Here is a 12,671-nt window from a genome sequence, read left to right on the forward strand (position 1 = left end):
GCACACTTGAGCAACTTCTCATGGATAACTCAAGAAATAGAACTAATGGACTCTCCAGGAAGCGCCGTCCAGCACTTCCCCACCAGTCGGAGGGTAATTGCAACATGAGACCTTTGTGTGATAAGAACTTAAAAGAAAAAGAAAAGCTGAGGAAGATCCAAGAGGCCATCAAGAATGAAATAATAAAATAAAATAAATTGAAACATAAAACCTCAAATTAAAATAAAATAATTCTGCTGGAGCAGCACAAATCAATTGGAGTGGGGTAAGGGATCTGCCCTATCATTTATTATTTGTATTGCAGTAGCACCGAGGAGCCCTAGTCATGGATCAAGCCCCCATTCTGCTAAGTGTTGTGTTCATGATCAGAAGTTCTATGTAAACAGTTAACAGTATGAAGAAACTGAGCAGAATATATGTGTAGATTTAGTCTGGGAACATGGTGTAGAAATAAATCTCCCTTTGGCTGCAGGTGTTCAAAATCAAAACAGCATCCCACTTCCAACACTTTTGTTTGGAAATCTGACATGAGATGTGAATTTAACATTTTTACAACACAGCTAATTGCTTCATTTTGCAATCATTTACTGTCCGTAGTTGTGCTGCTCTGTGAAGTGGTAATTAGCAATAAAGCACTTCCTCCATGTCAAGTTCTAATCCGTACCCAATTTCAGTGAAAATCTGAACTTTCTCCCACTTTGCTCACCCTAAATGGAAATTTTGATAGGAGAGATGGGTAAGGTAAAAACAGAATTTCTGCCGGTTGTCTGTCTGTCTATTACCACTCCTAGATACCAGAGTTTAAAGCCCACTTAGTTTTCAGGTTAAAATAAGTTTAACTATGTCCTCCAACTCCCCAGAGGTCATTTTTACAAAAGTACCATCCAATTTAACATGATTGGCAGGTTGTACTCAGAAAAGGTTTAGGATGAGGTCAGAGAAGGTGTTATAGATCAGGATTAAAGTAGATTGACATAGATACATGGGGAAATTTGCACAATGCCTGCATGCACTACACCTGGCTCTTGTCTGGCTCTGACCGGTACTATTAGTCACTTTTAAGAGCACAAAATTCATATCAAATATTCTGATCAATTTATACAGTCTAGTAAATGTTCCCAAGGCTGATTCCCCAAATGCCTCCATACTCTCTCTTGCTGGCGCTACTAGAACTGTATATGAGCTTAAGTGCAGGACACAAGATGAATGTTCACATGCCCGGATAAGAAAAATCACTTTCAACCTCCAAAAAAAGGGAATGATGCAGAATATAGCATCAAAATCCTGTTACATGTAACATGGCCTACAGGTCTTGAAGACATTACTATGGGTTTGTCTACATTACAATCGGGCGGGGGGGGGGGGGGGATTGCAGCTCATATAGGTATAACTCAGCTAGCTTTGATCTAATTAGCCACTTGAGTATGTACCCAGGGCCCAACCTGAGGGGGCTACCCTACACTGCCACCCCTGCTGCCATGGCTACAGTGCTATTATTACTCAAGGTATCTAGATCAAAACTAGCTAAGGTATGCCTACAGGCGCTGTGTCACACTGCCTGGCTGCATTGTAGACATACCTTAAGGATATGTCTAAATTGCAAAGGAGGGTGTGGTTGTAGCACAAACAGGCATATCCATGCTAGGGTGACCAGATATCAAGTGTGAAAAATCAGGACAGGGAGTGGGGGGCAATAGATGCCTATATAAGAAAAAGCCTCAAATATGGAGGCTGTCCCTATGAAATCGGGACATCTGGTCACACTAATCCATGCTAGCTTTAACCTAGCCACCACGGGTAACAATAGCAATGTAGATGTGATGGCATGAGCTTCAGCACAGGCTGCCAACCAGAGTTTGTACCCAAGCTCCCTGGAGGGAACGTACTAAGGTTGCTGCATGGTTCTGAAGGATGTAGATGTTCAAGAGATAATGCCTCATAAAACTCAGCAGTGGAATGAAGGGAGGGAAAATGTACAAGAGACCAAGGAAGGGAAACGTACTTTGGAAAATCTGGTATCCATTCATTTGAGCCACAAACTTGGCTATTATGCATGAACATTTATGTTTTAAATTATCCACTTATTTGCCAAACATCCATCTAAGAACAAAGACCACATTGGCTATTCTCCGTTCATGACGATCTGCCCAATGATGGATGTCTTTTGTGGGGAGTGAGAGAGAGGGTGGAACCTGAGGTCCATTAAAGGAGTGAATCATGTGAAGAGGACCCAGGGGAAAGTGCAAACAAAGACTATTCTGTGAGCTAGACTCAGGGGATACAGTGGTTCATACTGGTCATGTGCCAAAAGCTTGAGTGGCCAACAAATCTTTATATTAATGGACATGATTTGCATAAACTGTTAATAAAAGAGACATTAAAATTAATACACCCACTATAAAATATAAGTGTAACGACTAACTTTACTGAATTGTTTTATTAGGAACATGAATGTCTTGCTGGTACATTCTTCATATTATTCATGTTACTTCAGCTGTTCAAGCATTCCTGAAATGCAAGACATTTGGGGAGGTATGGTATCACACTCGTGCAGGCCACAGTGCCATATTAAGATATGAAGGGGCGACTTCTTTATAAAGGACAGAGTGGTATGATAGTTCAAATAGGAAACTACATGTTAGAACTGGAATCCTGAGCCTTGTCATCTAGCAGAACTCACCCCATCTAAGAAGCAGCTGACTAGAGACTCAAACACCACATTTTGTATTACTAATTTTTAATTTAAAAATAATCTGCTATGGAAGTTTGTTGGCATGGCTTTCCCATCAATATCCAGGCCATCATTAATAAGCGCAAATGCAACAGGCTGTTAACAGAGAAGATATTTTAGAACACAAGAAAGGGCAGACTCACATTCTTTCTTCTACCAAAATCACAAAGTACCACTAGAATGGAAAGAGAATAGAATATATGCGCCTTCATGAACTGGCTGAATGAGCCCATTAACAAATAAAGCGATAGAGAACCATCTTTAAGGTTGGGCTTCTCAGGTAGAAGATTAATGTGCATCAGCACTAATATGGTAAAATATGTCATATCCCACTTTATGTATTTTTTGAGCATCAAATGTACAATTTAGATATTTATTTTGGGTGATCAAGTTTGAAAACTCAGCCCTTTGTGTTTAAAATAAAATATCTATGTAAACATGGGACTTAACACAGAGCCATCAAGCTTTCCTCATATCCCATTTCATTAATTCAAAGGGGAATATCCATGCAGTTTTTGTCTTGGCAGCCAGGGATCCATTTTTGTCCCTACAAGGAGTAAAGTGTTCATACCAGTAGGGTAGCTATTTTTAAGTCATTGATATGAATGGATAGCTTCAGAGTACCAGATGCGGGATTGGAACACCACTTCGTACTGCATAATTGCCCTAGAAAGTTTTCCTTTAAGGTAAGGAGATGATCATCCTCACTGATTACATTATGTGCCCCAAAATGGAACTTTTGCAAACACCTCTTCCCCTAACAATAGATGTACTTCAGACAGAGTGACCAGACAGCAAGTGTGAAAAATCGGTGGAGGGTAATAGGAGCCTATATAAGAAAAAGACCCAAAAATCGGGACTGTCCCTATAAAATCAGGACATCTGGTCACCCTAACTTCAGATGGCAGGAAAATCATTTTATGTAAAGTGAGAAGAGCCGAAGTCAGCCAGTTTTCATCTAAATTATATTAAAAAAATCTTCTGAAGTGGTTTGCACAAATTTAATTAAAATAGAAGATTTAATAAGAATTTTTAATACCTGGTTTTTATACTTTGTGTACTATTCAAATATGTATAATTGAAAATGAAACTGTAGTTTCCTCTATGTCTATACCTCCAAGAAGTCTCTTAATGGTTGTTTTGCTATACCTAGAAACAGTCCATGTTATTGCACTCACTGTAGCAACAACTTGCATAACAAGCAGTCCAGCTGGTAGTACTTCCTGGAGAAGATGATTGAAGGAACCCTACCTGCCATCTGCTAGATTGTGGTGTCCTGATTAGTTCAAAGTTGCTTATGAATTTAAAGATGCTTGAATCCATCTTGTAGCTAAAATGGGAGGAAAAAAACTTGGTGGGGGAAGGGATAGCTCAGTGGTTTCAGCATTGGTCTGTTAAACCCGGGGTTGTGAGTTGAATCCTTAAAGGGGACCTTTGGGGGATTTAGTTGGGGATTGGCCCTGCTTTGAGCAGGGGGTTAGACTAAATGACCTCCTGAGGTCCCTTCCAACCCTGATATTCTATGAATAACAAGAAATCCCTTATAAAAGTTAATGATATTGTATCAGTTGCTAGTATGGACCATTACAACACACTCAGCACCTGTTTCAGAAATACAAAATTTTCCAAAACACCCACTTTATGAGCTGAACTTTTACATGCTTGATCGGTGCCCAGAAATGATTGTTTTTTCACACTGAGGAAAATCCCTTCAGTTGACTTGAAATTGTAAGAGGATGAATAAAATACATTTTCCCTACTGTTAAAAAACACAGTGGGAGAAGCTAACCAAATCCAGCAGAATCTTTATATATGAAATTTGACTTGTCCATTGTAAAAATGTAAATAAACAAAAATGAGCAGTACATACCCTGGGCCAAGTACATATACTGAGAAGGAATAGGAGGGCTTGGGGCTGGGCAGAAGTTCAGCAATTTAGACAGGAAGGATGGATTGGTGGATAGGATGCTATTATATGATCTGAGACACTTGGGTTAAGATCCCCTGCTTAGCCACAGGCTTCACAGGTGACCTTGGGTAACTTACTCAGGGTATGCTGATGTCAATTTTTGGGTGACCAATGTGAGATGCCTTATTTTGAGCTGTGTGCTCTGCACTTTTCTAAAACTTTTCCACATTTGAAGTGTCTTAGGTTGGTGTATGCAAGAACTGAGGTACTCAACATTACTACTCACTTTGAAAACCTTGACCCAGCTGTTATATATGCCAAAATGTCATTAGCAGGCCTTCATATGTTCATTAGTGTTTGCAGTCTTATTTTTTGAAGTGTATACCCTTTAAAATCACCAGTTTGTCTTTATTAATGCTTATATCAACAAGTAAATAAAAAAACACACATACACAAAAGACACCTAGCCATCTTAAGCACAGCTGCTATAAACTATTCTGCAGCATTGGAAAGATTATTCCCAACTAAATAATTGATTATTTGGTACATTCCATAATTATGATATTAAAATGGGAAAGTTTAATTTAGACCAAACAAAAATTGTTCTAGGTGAATTTGCACTACTTGGTCTTTAAGTTTCCTGCAAAAATAACAGAAGTACTGAACTGGTTCTTCAAATTAAATCACTCTTATGCCTCTTCTGCAAAAAGGATGAGACTCTTTTAAAGTCTCAAGAAGAAGAAGCCAAATTAGCTTTGCATTCACTAAATGAGGTAAGAAAACAAAGCAAAGCACTGTAAATAATATGAGATGAAATATATAGGGTAAAATACAGTCTGGAATAAATAAGTGAAGTTAACAGACATTTCTCAGGCAGATTCAGTAATGATGCATACAGTGGTGTGAGTTCCTAGCACAATGTAATTCAAACTGGCAGTGGCCACCAATTCTGAGAGGTTGGGAATTCAGTACACAGTATATAGTTTACCTGCTGCTGACCTCTTCAGTTAGGCTTTTCTGGAGTGGTTTGACTCTCTGTGCTGGTAATTGTATGGGTCTCTCAAGTGGCTCCTTTGCAAGTGTACAGTATTCAGAGCTTTAACTTAAAACCTAACAAGATGCCAGCGCCAAGTCGGGATCATGTACTTAGTGTAATCTAACTATCACTCACTCAATTTACAAGAAATTCAGGAATCTTTATCCAGCACAGGAGTGTTAAAATATGAAAGGTAGATCAAATCCAGGCACACTTTCTTTTAAACATATTCGATATGGAAAAGCTGAACAACCATCCCATCCAGTCGTCTGTAAGGCACGTCTCCATTCTATGGGTAGGCATAGGTATTACTCAAAACACTGTGAAGATAACTTGCTAACTAAATTACGCTACTGATTACCTAGATGCCTAAAGTTATAGTAGGCATCTACATTCATATTTAGACACCAAAAAAATGGCCGATTTTAGTACGTGCAGCTTCATTTGACTGTGAGTACTCAATGTGAAACGTCAGGCTGCTTTTATTTAGATGCCTAAATGTAGGCACCCGAATTGAAACGTTTGGGTCCTAATGTATTGGGTCCTTTACTGCCTAATAAGCATGTAAACTGTAATTTCCAATATTTTCCTGATTTATTGTTATGTGATCAGAAGGATGACATTCTACTATAATCTTTCCATATGTATCACAGTGAAACTGTTAAACCTCATGGCACAGTAAAGATAGGCAAGATACTGAATTTTTACTGTAGCTTCTTCACACACAGAAGTATCATGTACTATAAAACCCATAAATGGGAATCGTTAAGTACAATGGAATAAGAGGATAAAACTTGTTTAAAAGTGATATAATAAAACTAAAACCTAAGTGAAAATATAAAATGGTATCATACAGGCCTTCACAGATTTAGCATAGCAGATATATGTTCCTAGGAAAAGTTACAGCTGCAAATTGTTTTAGGTCTTGAGAATCAATTGCAAATTCATCCATTAATATCTTAAGAAAAGGTTAACATTTTAAAAATGTTCTTCTTACATGATCATATGTTACTTATCAGCTTCTCTTCCATAAACCTCATCTTCTGAGAGCCAAGAGCTGTGTCCTAACCACTGGAACCAGAAGGTTTCAACAAGTTTTAAGTCACATGCTTTTTTACTGTCACACACTTTATTTTCCCTAAAGACCTAAACAGCAAAAGAGAGGCTGAAAAGCTTAATTTCTTAAAGAACTAGAGCAGTGCTCAGTTATTATTTATGTGCCCAATGGTCTCAGATATGGTGTTGAAGAACTGAAAAGTTACTGTTTTTTTTCTCAAAACAGTTAACTAGAACAAATTATACTTCTGAAGTTGCAGGTTTATGTTTTGAAGTAGCTTTGACTGGCATTGTGAGGTACAGAAAAGTGATTCTCAGTGATAGAGAAGATATACGCTTGCATAATGGTTAGAGAGGTGCATAGCAGAAGTTAGGAGATAGCCCCACATTCCAGAATTTCCTTTTTCTTCTTTACTAAAGTATACTGTTAGAAGTCTGTCCCTTTGGAGAACTGTAGTAAACTTCCTCCTGAATATGGATCAAGATGGATGACATGAGATTTGAGAGAGATATGGCAGATACTGAGGAACTTTGAGGTGGAGGTGAAGGTTGATCTTAAATTTTAAGTAGGGTCTGGAGGTGGCTAGAAGTTCAGACATAGTTCTGAAGCTTAATACGCCCAGACTTTGTAAAGTACTGGTTAACACTTAGAAGGGAAGGATAGACCAGTGGTTAGAACACTAACTTGGGATTTGGGGGAACTGATTCCGTGCTCTGCCAGAAGACTGTGTGACCTTGAGCAAGTTGCTTTAGTTTTGTGTCTCTCAGTCCTCCATCTCTAAAATGTAGATAACAGTACTTCCTTAGCTCAGGGGAGTGTTGTACCTGGCTGGGTTGTTATGCAGTGCCAAGTCTTTGTGCCAGTAGGTGGAGCAGCACCAACACCTGTTGGGAGAAGAATTGTTCATGTTGGAAATCCCCTGTCTCTTTTCTAGAACAGTACTTGTTCGCTGGCTATGTGTCTTCCTGGGAACAGGCACTCATTTCGGGTATGTTTATTTCCTTGTCCCCAATCTCTTCCCCATGCCATATCCCATCACACAAGATGATGCAATGTCATATCGCTACAGGATGTGAACACTCATAATGACAGAAAAGCACCAGAACTGTGAGTTCCCCCTTCTATTTTGATCTCTTTTTACCACTAGTGCTAAACCAGTAACCTTACAGCGATCTTTCCCCACTGCCCAGCAAATTAGATATGGTGAGTCAGTGAACTCACAAAAACCTGTCCCTTGAAATCAGTCAAGGCAGATAGCAGAGTTGAGCAGTGTAAACAGTCAACGGCCTATGCTTTGGCTTCAGCCCAGCAAGCTAGCACTTCTGAACTAGTATACTCACAGACACCTACTTCCAATCCAGGAAGTTGTGTCTACTGAGCCTGGAAACCTCCCAGAGGCCTCAATGTCAGCTCAGCAAGTTGGTGGTGTAGAGCCAGGAACTTCTAAGAGGCCTATAACCTGGCATTCTCCCAGCAAGGCAGAGATATTTAGTTAGTAACTTCACATAGGCCTATGACTTGATATCAGCCAACAAGATGAAAGTGCCCAGCCAGCTACCGCAAAGAGAACTGTGCCTTCATTTCAACTCAGGATGGTAAAGTAGCTGAGATAGTGACCTTCTATGACTTCCAAATATACCTTGTGACCTAAGCCTATTCCAAATGGCTGAAACTATTTTGCAAGACATCTGCAATACCAGCATATATTACTGAAGTACTGTTTTTTGTAAAACCTGGTTTTCCCAGAACAGATAATCAATGATGTTCCACAGTTTACTTAATCAGAATTTCAGGAGTTCATGAAGTTAAACAGAACCACACATCTAGCCACTGATAGATGTCATCCCTCTTCCACTACTTTGGCTGAAATGTCTGTTCCAACATTACCAAGATTAGTCTTTGAAGTCAGAAAAGGGCACTCAGAAAATGAAACTGACTAGCTTACCAGTATTATTACAGTAGTACCTAAAGGCCCCTGTCAGAGCAATCTCCATGTCCCATTTCAGTATTGAATTTTGATTAACAGAAAGTCAAAACAAAGAGGAGACAGGGGCAGTTTATCCCACCCAAAGCAGCTGCCATATTTATTGTAAAGGGAGCTGCTGCCTCTACAATGTATGTCTTCCTCCCATCCCCCAAAAACACACACATATCCCTCACACTACAGTGAAGAAATTGCTGTCTGCTGGGCCTGTGGCAGACACAAGTCAGAAGGGAGAGAGGAGATTCCTGGGAGTTTATTTAATTGTCACTCATATCCTGTTGCCAAACCCAGATCCTGTCGGCACATTTGATTTGTTCAGAGCATGAGATATTTCCCCGGATATATTTCCTATTGACACTCAAACACAAAATATGGTTTACTGTCTCAAAGAGCTTTTTGGCATCAGCCCGTTTTTACTTTTTATTTTTAGGATCTTTGGCACTAGCCTATGTGCCCCTCTGATGGTTTCTGAAGCTTTGCTCAGCACTGCAGGACATCAAGGAAATGTATAATTCAATAATTCTTCCCCCAGTGAGGAATTTCCAATGTTTTATATACAATACTTTTCAGCTGTTCTCACTGTATGACAGTAGACTAACTCTGACTAATTCTTCTTCATAGCTCTTACTGAAAAAAAATCAGTATTAATTTTGTAATGTGGTGGCCAATGTAACATAATACATTCAAAAAGTGATTAGAGAAGCCCCACATATCTCTATTCCTTATCCACATATATATGTGGGACTTCTCACTTGTATAAAAACAAGACTTGTTTGTCCTTTTCACTACCACTGAACACTGGGCATATGGCTCTATGGATTGTCAACAATGACCCTCAACACATATTCCCTGTGGATGAAGTCATGGCCCACTGAAATCAATGGGAATTTTGCTATTGATTTCAGTGGGGACAGGATTTCACCCGATGTCTTTATCTAAAGCTACATTGGCTATAAGGCCAAATATTACATTGTACAAACTGACTAGATGAATCTTTGACTTTATTATATAAGCACAGTTTGGAATGTGAATGCCAGGATTTGACCAATGACATGTGTTCCCAAACTGATGTGTTCCCAAAAATTTTCAACCTCTCTAAGCAGTGTTTTAGTAGTGTATTTAACATACTAAATTTATCCAGAGAGATAGTCTTGAGCTCAGTGTGCCTTTCACATTGTAACATTTTTTTACTGCAAGGAGTGAGGCCTTGAAATCTCTAATGTCCCAATTATGATGAAAGGCCTAAGATTTTGAATGAGAATTTTAATGGGTGCTATGCAAATGTTTTCAGGATTTTCTCCTAAGTTGTTCAAAAGTATCTGACTGGTAAAGTTATTAATGAGAAAGAAGTCCCATTGTGTTACTCAAGTATAGCATTTTGGTTTCTTGTAAAGAAGCAAGCCGACACAGGGTATGTTTACACTGCAATTAAAAACCCCACAGCTGGTCCCTGTTAGCTGACTCGGGCTCACAGGGCTCAGGCTAAGGGGCTGTTTAATTGTGGTGTGGACGTTTGGGCTCAGTCTGGAGCCTGTGCTCTGGGACCCCTGGCGGAGAGAGAGTAGAACTGTTGCAACCAAGATATGAGCCACTTAGAGATATATATTCCGAGCTGCCAACATTCAGATGAGATGACAAGACCATTTTGTAATTAGGCCATACCTCCAGGTGGACACAGAGCAGATGTATTGGTGTAATGCAGCTGTGAAGAATAGAATTGAGAAGTAGAAAGCATATTTAATGACCCCACTACATCTTCTACGAGGCACAGGTTAGACAGACCAAAGAATCTAGCCCCACATTTTTAATATAGTCAATACAGCTAAAATTCTGTTGTTTGTAGCTAATGTTCATAGTGCAGATTTGTAAAGCTTCTTAAACATTTGATAAAGATGGCAGAGCCAGTATGCAAGGACTGAAATGTTATGGGATTTTAATTACTGCTTATTATTAGTTATCTGTATGATAGTAGTGCCTAAAAATCCCAACCAAGATTGGGGCCCCATTGTTTAGGCACCATACCCACAAGAGACCATTCCTGCCTGCAATAGCTTACAGTCTAAAGGAGAAGACAGATAAAGGGGGGGAACAGAAAGAGGCACAAACATAATGTGATATTTCTTTATTCCTAAAAGCAACTTTTTCAATTTGTATTTCTCAGTTACATCATTAATAAAAGAACAAAACTTACTAATTAAGGACCCCCCATCCAATTCCTATTAAAGTTAGTGGGAGTTTGTCATTTATTTCAATGGGAGCATGACCAGACCCTAAATGATGAACTTTTGTGAATACCAAGATAAAAAAAAGAAAAGACTTGGGGTTAAATTCTCGAGAAACAAACAAAACCACCGTGGATTATTTAAAGGAAAATCTACTAAAGAGCTAAGCGTTTCCATAAACAGATTAAAATGTGTTATGCTGGCATACAATGTCTAACACTAAGAGATATCAAGAGGAGTTAAGATAAAAATATTCAGTCAATAATTAATTCATTTTTAAGTGGCAATTGCAATGTTAAATATATTAAGTTCTGCCTTCATTCCTTCAGCACCCCACACTGAAAAAACCACCCCAAAACTATTTGTCAATCCTCTCAACATTAGGATACAACATCTAACTAACTTAGAAATGTTTGAATTGCAGCTGCTCCAGGAAATAGCTGAGCAAGTTTGAAAATTAGATGGCTATAATACTTGCACTGAATTAAAGCTGGTGTTGCTGATAAAAACAATTAGACTGTGCAATTTTTTTGTGCTTGTTATTTTTGAAATACAAGACATTGGGCTACATGAGTGACAGAATAGTTTTCTGTTCCAGCTGGCAAGTCTGACAATGCCTTCAGCTTTTTGCTGTTACAAGAACACCTCCTACTGGCTGGATAATGAAATGTTGTTGCTAGTGGTAATTAACAGGAAGGTGGTTCTTGCAATATCAGGTTATGTCTACACTGCAATTAAACACCCTCGGCTGGCCCATGTCAACTGACTCGGGCTCACAAGGCTTGGGCTGTGGGGCTGTAAAATTGCAGTTTAGATGTTCAGGGCTTGGGCTGGAACCTGACCTCTGGGACCCTCAATGGGGCCTGAGCTCCAGCCCAAGCCAGTGTCTACACCTCAGTTTTACAGCCTCGCAGTCTGAGCCCTGCAAGCCCGAGTCAGCTAACACGGGCCAGCCACTGGTGTTTAATTGCAGTGTAGACATAACCCCAGAGACCTCTTCAGGTAAGCCCTCTTTAGAAGTCTTCTAGGGGGATCCTTGGCCTAAATAGCGTGAGAAGGGAAGTGCAGCTAGAAATCTATTCTGAGATTTAGATCTTCAGAAATACTGTAAAATTTGAAGCTAAACATCAACATCCGGTGAGAATAGGCACTTTTAGATGCCTTCATCTGCCCTACATTTACTTTCATGACTGTGTTATCTAATCCACCTCTCCACTTCATATCTGTAATTAGACTCTGTTACTTATGTTGAATGTTTGTATACAATTTCACTTCACAAAATGTGGTTACTTTCCTGAACTATTTCCAGCTTTCTCCAAGGGGGAAAAAATCACATTGCTCACAAACCACCTTTTAATAGAGTAGTAATTCTAAATGGCCATGTTTTTCCAAGATTGCAAACATTAATTTATATCAAGGGTCAGTTGTGCTCCCTAGGACTGTGCACTGAAGGGACTCTAAATTGCTTGTAATGGAGTAAGGCTATAACTAACTCTATAATATGTTTAATCATTTTTTCTGCTAGGCAAACAGAAACTCAGTTCTGTTTCTCTGGTATAGTTACCACCTTTACCATCATACTTTTCCAGTTGCAATTGTAACACATAAAAGGAGGATGAAACCCTACCTGGTTGCTAAATATGCCCAAATATGTATTTGGAATTCTGTATCAAATGTCTTTTTGGAAAAAGGATCCATTCATGAACTGTCCATTACTTTTTAAATGGGAATA

The 12,671-nt window shown here is 39.1% G+C and overlaps 1 protein-coding gene and 1 long non-coding RNA gene across 15 annotated transcripts in view; one reads left to right on the forward strand and one right to left on the reverse strand.

The window, feature by feature from the left end:
* The window catches only part of LOC117889314, a 147,700-nt gene that overhangs the window by 102,701 nt on the left and 32,328 nt on the right, over window positions 1-12,671 (reverse strand). The gene's annotated exons all lie outside the window — the stretch shown is intronic.
* N6AMT1 (N-6 adenine-specific DNA methyltransferase 1) overlaps window positions 3,332-12,671 on the forward strand; it is a 53,627-nt gene continuing 44,287 nt past the window's right edge. For 2 of the 8 annotated variants that reach the window (XM_034793216.1, XM_034793250.1), the window contains exons 1-2: window positions 3,332-3,417; window positions 7,778-7,840. Coding sequence is in view for 2 of the 8 variants with exons in the window: in XM_034793168.1 (XP_034649059.1) it covers window positions 3,359-3,417 (59 nt within the window). In the remaining 6 variants the exon portion in view is untranslated. The remainder of the gene's footprint in view (window positions 3,418-7,777; window positions 7,841-12,671) is intronic. The other 6 variants (XM_034793206.1, XM_034793197.1, XM_034793239.1 and 3 more) reach the window with 5 other exon arrangements.

This window comes from Trachemys scripta, chromosome 1 (assembly GCF_013100865.1).
Source record: "Trachemys scripta elegans isolate TJP31775 chromosome 1, CAS_Tse_1.0, whole genome shotgun sequence".
NCBI classification, from domain to species: domain Eukaryota; kingdom Metazoa; phylum Chordata; order Testudines; family Emydidae; genus Trachemys; species Trachemys scripta.